The following is a 14,017-nucleotide window of genomic DNA, read 5'->3' on the forward strand; positions in this document are numbered from 1 at the left end:
GTATGACAACGCTACCATAAATACATGTAGGACAACGCTACCATACATACATGTAAAACAACTCTACCATACATACATGTAAAACAACTCTACCATACATACATGTAGGACAACGCTACCATAAATACATGTACAACAACGCTACCATACATACATGTAACACAACGCTACCATACATACACGTAGGACAACGCTACCATTCATACATGTAAGACAACGCTACCATACATACATGTAAGACCACGCTACCATACATACATGTAAGACAACGCTATCATACATACACGTAAAACAACGCTACCATACATACATGTAGGACAACGCCACCATAGATACATGTAAGACAACGCTATCAATACATGTAAAACAACGCTACCATACATACATGTAGGAAAACGCTACCATAGATACATGTAAGACAACGCTATCATACATACATGTAAGACAACGCTACCATAAAGACAACGCTACCATACATACATGTAAGACCACGCTACCATACATACACGTAAGACAACGCTTTCATAGATACATGTAAGACAACGCTACCATACATACACGTAAGACAACGCTTTCATAGATACATGTAAGACAACGCTACCATACATATACGTAAGACAACGCTACCATAGATACACGTAAGTCAACGCTACCATACATACATGTAGGACAACGCCACCATAGATACATGTAAGACAACGCTATCATAGATACATGTAATACAACGCTACCATACATACATGTAAAACAACGCTATCATACATACACGTAAGTCAACGCTACCATACATACATGTAAGACAACACTACCATACCTACACGTAAGACAACGCTACCATAGATACACGTAAGTCAACGCTACCATACATACATGTAGGACAACTCTACAATACATACATGTAGGACAACCCTACAATACATACATGTAGGGCAACGCTATTATACATACATGTAAGACAACGCTACCATAGATACACGTAAGTCAACGCTACCATACATACATGTAAGACAAAGCTACCATACATACACGTAAGACAACGCTACCATACATACATGTAAAACAACGCTATCATACATACACGTAAGTCAACGCTACCATACATACATGTAGGACAACTCTACAATACATACATGTAGGGCAACGCTACTATACATACATGTAAGACAACGCTACCATAAAGACGACGCTACCATACATACATGTAAGACAACGCTACCATAAATACATGTAAGACTAATAGAATCTATCACTCCTGTGTGATATAGACAGAGATATCTCAACCCTCGGGATGAGATATTTTTTTTAGTTTTAGCACTCGGCAAAGCCTCGTGCTAAACCTAAAAAAAAAATCTCACCCTCTGGTTGAGATATCTCTGTCTATATCACACAGGAGTGATAGATTCTATTAGTCTTACATGTATTTATGGTAGCGTTGTCTTACATGTATGTATGATAGCGTTGTCTTACATGTATCTATGGTAGCGTTGTCCTACATGTATGTATGATAGCGTTGTCTTACCGTGTATGTATGATAGCGTTGTCTTACATGGATCTATGGTAGAGTTGTCCTACATGTATGTATGGTAGCGTTGACTTACGTGTATGTATGGTAGCGTTGTCTTACATACATGTAAGACAAAGCTACCATACATACACGTAAGACAACGCTTTCATAGATACATGTAAGACAACGCTACCATACATACACGTAGGACAACGCTACCATTCATACATGTAAGACAACGCTACCATATATACATGTAAGACAACGCTACCATACATACACGTAAGACAACGCTTTCATAGATACATGTAAGACAACGCTACCATACATACACGTAAGACAACGCTACCATAGATACACGTAAGTCAACGCTACCATACATACATGTAGGACAACGCTACCATACAAACATGTAAAACAACGTTACCATACAAACATGTAAGACAACGCTATCATACATACACGGTAAGACAACGCTATCATACATACATGTAGGACAACGCTACCATCCATACATGTAAAACAACTCTACCATACATACATGTAGGACAACGCTCCCATAAATACATGTACAACAACGCTACCATACATAGATGTAACACAACGCTACCATACATACACGTAGGACAACGCTACCATACATACATGTAAAACAACGCTACCATACATACATGAAAGACAACGCTACCATACATACACGTAAGTCAACGCTACCATACATACATGTAGGACAACTCTACCATACATACATCTAGGACAACGCTACCATACATACACGTAAGACAACGCTTTCATAGATACATGTAAGACAACGCTACCATACATATACGTAAGACAACGCTACCATAGATACACGTAAGTCAACGCTACCATACATACATGTAGGACAACTCTACCATACATACATCTAGGACAACGCTACCATACATACATGTAAAACAACGCTACCATACATATACCATACATACACGTAAGACAACGCTACCATACACACATGTAAGACAACGCTACCATACATACACGTAAGACAACGCTTTCATAGATACATGTAAGACAACGCTACCATACATACACGTAAGACAACGCTTTCATAGATACATGTAAGACAACGCTACCATACATATACGTAAGACAACGCTACCATAGATACACGTAAGTCAACGCTACCATACATACATGTAAAACAACGCTACCATACATATACCATACATACACGTAAGACAACGCTACCATAGATACACGTAAGTCAACGCTACCATACATACATGTAGGACAACTCTACAATACATACATGTAGGACAACCCTACAATACATACATGTAGGGCAACGCTATTATACATACATGTAAGACAACGCTACCATAGATACATGTAAGACAACGCTATCAATACATGTAAAACAACGCTACCATACATACGCGTAAGACAACGCTACCATACATACATGTAAGACCACGCTACCATACATACACGTAAGACAACGCTATCATAGATACATGTAATACAACGCTACCATACATACATGTAAAACAACGCTATCATACATACACGTAAGTCAACGCTACCATACATACATGTAGGACAACGCTACCATACATACATGTAAAACAACGCTACCATACATACATGTAGGACAACGCTACCATAGATACATGTAAGACAACGCTATCATACATACACGTAAAACAACGCTACCATACATACATGTAAGACAACGCTACCATACATACATGTAAGACAACGCTACCATACATACATGTAAGACAACGCTACCATACATACATGTAAGACAACGCTACCATACATACATGTAAGACAACGCTACCATACATACATGTAAGACAACGCTACCATACATACATGTAAGACAACGCTACCATACATACATGTAAGACAACGCTACCATACATACATGTAAGACAACGCTACCATACATACATGTAAGACAACGCTACCATACATACATGTAAGACAACGCTACCATACATACATGTAAGACAACGCTACCATACATACATGTAAGACAACGCTACCATACATACATGTAAGACAACGCTACCATACATACATGTAAGACAACGCTACCATACATACATGTAAGACAACGCTACCATACATACATGTAAGACAACGCTACCATACATACATGTAAGACAACGCTACCATACATACATGTAAGACAACGCTACCATACATACATGTAAGACAACGCTACCATACATACATGTAAGACAACGCTACCATACATACATGTAAGACAACGCTACCATACATACATGTAAGACAACGCTACCATACATACATGTAAGACAACGCTACCATACATACATGTAAGACAACGCTACCATACATACATGTAAGACAACGCTACCATACATACATGTAAGACAACGCTACCATACATACATGTAAGACAACGCTACCATACATACATGTAAGACAACGCTACCATACATACATGTAAGACAACGCTACCATACATACATGTAAGACAACGCTACCATACATACATGTAAGACAACGCTACCATACATACATGTAAGACAACGCTACCATACATACATGTAAGACAACGCTACCATACATACATGTAAGACAACGCTACCATACATACATGTAAGACAACGCTACCATACATACATGTAAGACAACGCTACCATACATACATGTAAGACAACGCTACCATACATACATGTAAGACAACGCTACCATACATACATGTAAGACAACGCTACCATACATACATGTAAGACAACGCTACCATACATACATGTAAGACAACGCTACCATACATACATGTAAGACAACGCTACCATACATACATGTAAGACAACGCTACCATACATACATGTAAGACAACGCTACCATACATACATGTAAGACAACGCTACCATACATACATGTAAGACAACGCTACCATACATACATGTAAGACAACGCTACCATACATACATGTAAGACAACGCTACCATACATACATGTAAGACAACGCTACCATACATACATGTAAGACAACGCTACCATACATACATGTAAGACAACGCTACCATACATACATGTAAGACAACGCTACCATACATACATGTAAGACAACGCTACCATACATACATGTAAGACAACGCTACCATACATACATGTAAGACAACGCTACCATACATACATGTAAGACAACGCTACCATACATACATGTAAGACAACGCTACCATACATACATGTAAGACAACGCTACCATACATACATGTAAGACAACGCTACCATACATACATGTAAGACAACGCTACCATACATACATGTAAGACAACGCTACCATACATACATGTAAGACAACGCTACCATACATACATGTAAGACAACGCTACCATACATACATGTAAGACAACGCTACCATACATACATGTAAGACAACGCTACCATACATACATGTAAGACAACGCTACCATACATACATGTAAGACAACGCTACCATACATACATGTAAGACAACGCTACCATACATACATGTAAGACAACGCTACCATACATACATGTAAGACAACGCTACCATACATACATGTAAGACAACGCTACCATACATACATGTAGGACAACGCTACCATACATACACGTAAGACAACGCTACCATACATACATGTAGGACAACGCTACCATACATACATGTAAGACAACGCTATCATACATACATGTAAGACAATTAGATAAGAGTGTTCCTATTAGCAAGTACTTTCCTACAAGTTGCAAATATAGTTTGTGGATTTTCTTATGATCAAGAAACGTAAAAAGCGCCAAAATCTTCACGAAACTCCATTCGACACAAATGCGACAAATATTTAATTGTTGAATTTTGCCTGGTTAGCGGAAATGACTCCTCCTCTGAATGGCGTTATGTTGTAGGTCGTGAGGGGGTTTGTGGGGTCACCATAGAGAGAATATATATGTCCGGTTGGTAGTGTCATATGCCTCCGCATTCGTCCCTCCAGGTGACTCTCCCTGAGAAGTCCAGCATCATGTCGCCTACCCTCCATTACCAACACATATTGGCAACAAGGCCATTGGGTACCGCCACAGTTGATTTTAAGCGCATGCGCTCTCTTATGTCCGTTGTAAGCTAATCGTTGATTGTGTGTTGGTCTGCATATATGCCTCACAGTTCCATCTATAAAACCCCAACAGTTTGGAACAGGTCATGACGTGATCTGATGGCATTAGAAAATTCATCAATATGTTGATATGACAGACAAGACATGTTTAACTCACGCAGTAAATGTCCATGATTTCCATGCAGAAAATCAAGAAGTTCGTTGATAATAAACGACATTGCTGTCAGAGACCTCTGAATCAATGGTACACGTCACCAGGATGGTTTGGGTAAGTCAAACGTCTGAGGAGTATACATAGAGACCGGAGTACACCGTTCGATTTGGGCATTCGAGTTTCGGTGGGATACGAAGGGCATTGGCTAACAAAGGAATATCGTCTTTTTCAAAGCGAAGTTTTACATTGTTCATTAGACAAGTTTGCAAAATCAAACAGTGGCTTATCTTTTTCCGGCGTAATCTAAATCTTACAATGTTGTCAAAAGGAGAAAACCGCCATCTTCTTCAATTACTGCAAGCAGACGACATGTCGACATCTTTCTTGGAAAAAAGTACTGCTGTAACCAGCTTTTTGATTGGATTAAATAGCCATGTACACGTACACGTAATGCTTCTAAACGTCTTCAAAGTCTGACGTGTCGCTTACACGTTCACGTACCCGTATTGTTGCTAAACCTCACTAATTATTTGTAGTTTCTAAAACAAAGTCCCAGTGGAACTAAGTCCTTCTGAATAACACAGTAACCGAGAAATATCGGAAATGATCGTCATCATCACCTACAACCCCATGGTCTTGCTACCTAGTTGCAATATTGTTGTAAGAGTCCTAAGCGCTCTAAAACATGACCCCCCCCCCCCCCCCCCCCCCCCCCCCCNTTGCCAACAAAAACTGGTTTCTAGAAATCTAAAGCATTAACCATGAATTACTTATTCGAAATGGTGACATTTCTGTATTTCAACTGAACTAGAATGTTGACAGCTTTCCACATCCTGTTTTTGACGCAAGCTATGGTATCAGTCCTATGTATATGTTTCTATACCGGTAGCACCAGATCCGAATGTTCAGCGGGAAGAACCAGCTAATCGGTGAACGCCTATCCGCCATGGTACAGAGATGTCGCGTGTGTGTTCTTACCCCGGGGATCCTCTGGAACTGCCTGAACAGTGGATCCGTATCTCTCAATGTATTCTCTATGCTCGTATTTGACGAGTGTCACCATACACGAAAAAACGAACTTTATAATCAGATAATGGCACACTACAGGAAATTACACCAGGATGACAGCGCCGCCAAACAACCACAGGTATGTCCATATCTATATACTGCCACAAGGTATACGGCCGTCGTTTGTCCATATCTATATACTGCCACAAGGTATACAGCCGTCGTGTGTCCATATCTATATATACTGCCACAAGGTATACGGCCGTCGTGTGTCCATATCTATATACTGCCACAAGGTATACGGCGGTTGTATGTCCATATATATATACTGCCACAAAGTATACGGCGGATGTCCATATATACTGCCCCAAGGTATACGGCCGTTGTGTGTCCATATCTATATATACTGCCACAAGGAATACGGCGGATGTCCATATATACTTCCACAAGGGATACGGCCGTAGTGTGTCCATATCTATATACGGCCACAAGGTATACGGCCGGCGTGTGTCCATATCTATATGCTGCCACAAGGTATACGGCTGATGTCCATATATACTGCCAAAAGGTATACGGCGATTGTATGTCGATATCTATATACTGCCACAAGGAATACGGCGGATGTCCATATATACTGCCACAAGGTATACGGCCGTCGTTTGTCCATATCTATATACTGCCAAAAGGTATACGGCGATTGTATGTCGATATCTATATACTGCCACAAGGTATACGGCCGTCGTGTGTCCATATCTATATACTGCCACAAGGTATACGGCGGATGTCCATATATACTGCCACAAAGTATACAGCGGATGTATGTCCATATATATATATATACTGCCACAAGGTATACGGCGGATGTCCATATATACTGCCACAAAGTATACGCCGGATGTATGTCTATATATATATATATACTGCCACAAGGTATACGGGGGATGTATGTCCATAAATATATATACTGCCACAATGTATACGGCGGATGTCCATATATACTGCCACAAGGTATACGGCGGGTGTATGTCTATATCTTTATACTGCCACAAGGTAGACGGTGGATGTATGTACATATCTATATACTGCCACAAGGTATACGGCCGTTGTGTGTCCATATCTATATACTGCCACAAGGTATACGGCGGGTGTATGTCTATATCTTTATACTGCCACAAGGTAGACGGTGGATGTATGTACATATCTATATACTGCCACAAGGTATACGGCCGTCGTGTGTTCATATCTTTATACTGCTACAAGGTATACGGCGGATGTATGTCCATATCTATATACTGCCACAAGGTATACGGCGGATGTCCATATATACTGCCACAAAGTATACGGCGGATGTATGTCCATATATATATACTGCCACAAGGTATACGGCGGATGTCCATATATACTGCCACAAAGTATACGGCCGTCGTGTGTCCATATCTATATACTGCCACAAAGTATAAGGCCGTCGTGTGTCCATATCTATATTCTGCCACAAGGTATACGGCGGATGTATGTCCATATCTATATACTGCCCCAAGGTATACGGCGGGTGTATGTACATATCTATATAGTATGTCTATATCTTTATTCTGCCACAAGGTATACGGAGGATGTCCATATATACTGCCACAAAGAATACGGCCGTCGTGTGTCCATATCTAAATACTGCCACAAAGTATATGGCCGTCGTGTGTCCATATCTATATTCTGCCACAAAGTATAAGCCCGTCGTGTGTCCATATCGGATGTCCATATATACTTCCACAAAGTATACGGCGGATGTGTGTACATATCTATATACTGCCACAAGGTATACGGCGGATGTATGTACATATCTATAAACTGCCACAAGGTATACGGCCGTCTTGTGTCCATATCTATATACTGCCACAAGGTATGCGGCGGATGTATGTCCATATCTATATAATGCCACAAGGTATACGGCGGATGTATGTCCATATATATATACTGCCACAAAGTATACGGCGGATGTATGTACATATCTATATACTGCCACAAAGTATAAGGCCGTCGTGTGTCCATATCTATATACGTCCACAAGGTATACGGCCGTCGTTTGTCCTTATCTATATACTGCCACCAGGTATACGGCCGTCGTATGTCCATATCTATATACTGCCACCAGGTATACGGCCGTCGTGTGTCCATATATATATACTGCCACAAGGTATACGGAGGATGTATGTACATATCTATATACTCCAACAAGGTATACGGCCGTCGTGTGTCCATGTCCATATCTATATACTGCCACAAAGTATAAGGCCGTCGTGTGTCCATATCTATATTCTGCCACAAGGTATACGGCGGATGTATGTCCATATATATATACTGCCACAAAGTATACGGCGGGTGTATGTCCCTATATATATACTGCCACAAGGTATACGGAGGATGTATGTACATATCTATATACTCCAACAAGGTATACGGCCGTCGTGTGTCAATATCTATATACTGCCACAAGGGATACGGCGGATGTATGTCTATATCTATATACTGCCACAAGGTATTCGGCCGTCGTGTGTCCATATCTATATGCGTCCACAAGGTATACGGCCGTCGTTTGTCCTTATCTATATACTGCCACCAGGTATACGGCCGTCGTATGTCCATATCTATATACTGCCACCAGGTATACGGCGGACGTATGTCTATATCTTTATACTGCCAAAAGGTATACGGCGGATGTATGTACATATATATATACTGCCACAAGGTATACGGCTGTCGTGTGTCCATATCTATATACTGCGACCAGGTATACGGCCGTCGTGTGTCCATGTCCATATCTATATACTGCCACAAAGTATAAGGCCGTCGTGTGTCCATATCTATATCCTGCCACCAGGTATACGGCCGTCGTGTGTCCATATATATATACTGCCACAAAGTATACGGCCGTCGTGTGTCCATATATATATACTGCCACAAGGTATACGGAGGATGTATGTACATATCTATATACTCCAACAAGGTATACGGCCGTCGTGTGTCCATATCCGTCGTGTGTCCATATCTATATACGTCCACGAGGTATACGGCCGTCGTTTGTCCATCTCTATATCCTGCCACAAGGTATACAGCCGTCGTTTGTCCATATCTATATACTGCGACCAGGTATACGGCCGTCGTGTGTCCATATATATATACTGCCACAAAGTATACGGCCGTCGTGTGTCCATATATATATACTGCCACAAGGTATACGGCTGTCGTGTGTCCATATCTATATACTGCGACCAGGTATACGGCCGTCGTGTGTCCATATCCGTCGTGTGTCCATATCTATATACTGCAACAAGGTATAAGGCCGTCGTGTGTCCATATCTATATGGATGTCCATATATACTGCCACAAAGTATACGGCGGGTGTATGTCCCTATATATATACTGCCACAAGGTATACGGCCTTCGTGTGTCCATATCTATATACTGCCACCAGGTATGCCACAAGGTATACGGCGGATGTATGTCTATATCTTTATACTGCCACAAGGTATACGGTGGATGTATGTACATATCTATATACTGCAACAAGGTATACGGCCGTCGTGTGTCCATATCTATATACGTCCACAAGGTATACGGCCGTCGTTTGTCCATATCTATATACTGCCACCAGGAATACGGCCGTCGTTTGTCCATATCTATATACGTCCACAAGGAATACGGCCGTCGTTTGTCCATATCTATATACTGCCACAAGGTATACGGCGGATGTATGTCCATATCAATATACTTCCGCAAGGTATACGGTTTTCTATATTGCTAGTGAGTGATAATGTGTGCTTTCATTTTTGGCTTATGTTGTTTAATGAGTACATTTGATTGGTACAGTGGCGACGAATTAACTTGTGTATGTCCTACGGAGGATGTTTCTTCTGTCCTATGTAATGTTCTTCTTCACCAGATCATCGGGATGACAGCGTCCGTAGGGACAGAGCGGGCTTGGAATGTCCAGGGTGCAGAGGAAAGTATCCTAGAACTGATGGCGAGAATGCATGTTTACAAGATCGCTACCCCCCGGGAAAACATGAAAGAGTACAAGGAATACGTTCCTGACCCCATCAGACGTATGTTAACACTGCACATAACCACACGGTAAAATGTAACACAGCAGTAAAATGTGAATACACATGAACAATCAGAAAGGACAGTAGAATATATAAAAGGACATTAGAATATATAAAAGGACAGTAGAATGTATAAAAGGACAATAGAATATATAAAAGGACAGTAGAATATATAAAAGGACAAAGAGTACAACAGTAGGTTATACCAAACATCTTAACAAGCACCAGCCTGGGAAATACAGACAATACACGATAAAATCTTATAACACTTAGTAGACTAAAAGTCGCAAATATATAACACATAATAGACTAGAAATCACAAATATATAATACATAGTAGACTTGAAATCACAAATATATAACACATGTCAGAATTGAAATGACAACAATATAACACATAGTAGACTAGAAATCACAAAAATATAACACATAGTAGACCTGAAATCACGAATATATAACACATAATAGACTAGAAATCACAAATATATAATACATAGTAGACTAGAAATCACAAATATATAACACATAGTAGACTAGAAATCACAAATATATATTACACATAATAGACTAGAAATCACAAATATATAACACATAATAGACTTGAAATCACAAATATATAACACATGTCAGAATTGAAATGACAACAATATAACACATAGTAGACCTGAAATCACGAATTTATAACACATAATAGACTAGAAATCACAAATATATAATACAAAGTAGACTAGAAATCACAAATATAGCACACAAAGTAGACTAGAAATCACAAAAATATAACACATAGTAGACGAGAAATCACAAATTTATAGCATACAGTAGACTAGAAATCTGAAATATATAACACATAATAGGCTAGAAATCACAAATATAGCGCACAAAGTAGACTAGAAATCACAAATATATAACACATAGTAGACTAGAAATCACAAATTTATAGCATATAGTAGACTAGAAATCTGAAATATATAACACATAATAGACTAGAAATCACAAATATATAACATATAGTAGACTAGAAATCACAAAAATATAACACATAGTAGACTAGAAATCACAAAAATATAACACATAGTAGACCTGAAATCACGAATATATAACACATAATAGACTAGAAATCACAAATATATAATACATAGTAGACTAGAAATCACAAATATATAACACATAGTAGACTAGAAATCACAAATATATATTACACATAATAGACTAGAAATCACAAATATATAACACATAGTAGACTTGAAATCACAAATATATAACACATGTCAGAATTGAAATGACAACAATATAACACATAGTAGACCTGAAATCACGAATATATAACACATAATAGACTAGAAATCACAAATATATAATACATAGTAGACTAGAAATCACAAATATATAACACATAGTAGACTAGAAATCACAAATATATATTACACATAATAGACTAGAAATCACAAATATATAACACATAATAGACTTGAAATCACAAATATATAACACATGTCAGAATTGAAATGACAACAATATAACACATAGTAGACCTGAAATCACGAATTTATAACACATAATAGACTAGAAATCACAAATATATAATACAAAGTAGACTAGAAATCACAAATATAGCACACAAAGTAGACTAGAAATCACAAATATATAACACATAGTAGACTAGAAATCACAAATATATAACACAAACTAGACTAGACATCATAAATATATAATATATAGTAGAATAGAAATCACAAATATATAACACATAGTAGACTAGAAATCACAAATTTATAGCATATAGTAGACTAGAAATCTGAAATATATAACACATAATAGACTAGAAATCACAAATATATAACATATAGTAGACTAGAAATCACAAAAATATAACACATAGTAGACTAGAAATCACAAAAATATAACACATAGTAGACCTGAAATCACGAATATATAACACATAATAGACTAGAAATCACAAATATATAATACATAGTAGACTAGAAATCACAAATATATAACACATAGTAGACTAGAAATCACAAATATATATTACACATAATAGACTAGAAATCACAAATATATAACACATAATAGACTTGAAATCACAAATATATAACACATGTCAGAATTGAAATGACAACAATATAACACATAGTAGACCTGAAATCACGAATTTATAACACATAATAGACTAGAAATCACAAATATATAATACAAAGTAGACTAGAAATCACAAATATATAACACATAGTAGACTAGAAATCACAAATATATATTACACATAATAGACTAGAAATCACAAATATATAACACATAGTAGACTTGAAATCACAAATATATAACATATGTCAGAATTGAAATGACAACAATATAACACATAGTAGACCTGAAATCACGAATATATAACACATGATAGACTAGAAATCACAAATATATAATACATAGTAGACTAGAAATCACAAATATATAACACATAGTAGACTAGAAATCACAAATATATATTACACATAATAGACTAGAAATCACAAATATATAACACATAATAGACTTGAAATCACAAATATATAACACATGTCAGAATTGAAATGACAACAATATAACACATAGTAGACCTGAAATCACGAATTTATAACACATAATAGACTAGAAATCACAAATATATAATACAAAGTAGACTAGAAATCACAAATATAGCACACAAAGTAGACTAGAAATCACAAATATATAACACATAGTAGACTAGAAATCACAAATATATAACACAAACTAGACTAGACATCATAAATATATAATATATAGTAGACTAGAAATCACAAATATATAACACATAGTAGACTAGAAATCACAAATTTATAGCATATAGTAGACTAGAAATCTGAAATATATAACACATAATAGACTAGAAATCACAAATATATAACATATAGTAGACTAGAAATCACAAAAATATAACACATAGTAGACTAGAAATCACAAAAATATAACACATAGTAGACCTGAAATCACGAATATATAACACATAATAGACTAGAAATCACAAATATATAATACATAGTAGACTAGAAATCACAAATATATAACACAAACTAGACTCGACATCACAAATATATAACATATAGTAAACTAGAAATCACAAATATATAACACATAGTAGACTAGAAATCACAAATATATA

General features: G+C 37.5%; 1 protein-coding gene across 2 annotated transcripts in view; it reads left to right on the forward strand.

Moving 5' to 3' along the window:
* LOC110441346 (interferon-induced helicase C domain-containing protein 1-like) overlaps positions 1-14,017 on the forward strand; it is a 43,792-nt gene that overhangs the window by 22,390 nt on the left and 7,385 nt on the right. For both annotated transcript variants that reach the window (XM_021484461.1, XM_021484462.1), the window contains exons 6-7: positions 6,645-6,902; positions 10,698-10,860. In XM_021484461.1, coding sequence (XP_021340136.1) covers positions 6,645-6,902; positions 10,698-10,860 — 421 coding nt within the window. The remainder of the gene's footprint in view (positions 1-6,644; positions 6,903-10,697; positions 10,861-14,017) is intronic.

This window comes from Mizuhopecten yessoensis, unplaced genomic scaffold (genome assembly GCF_002113885.1).
Source record: "Mizuhopecten yessoensis strain PY_sf001 unplaced genomic scaffold, ASM211388v2 scaffold715885, whole genome shotgun sequence".
Taxonomy (NCBI): Eukaryota; Metazoa; Mollusca; class Bivalvia; order Pectinida; family Pectinidae; genus Mizuhopecten; species Mizuhopecten yessoensis.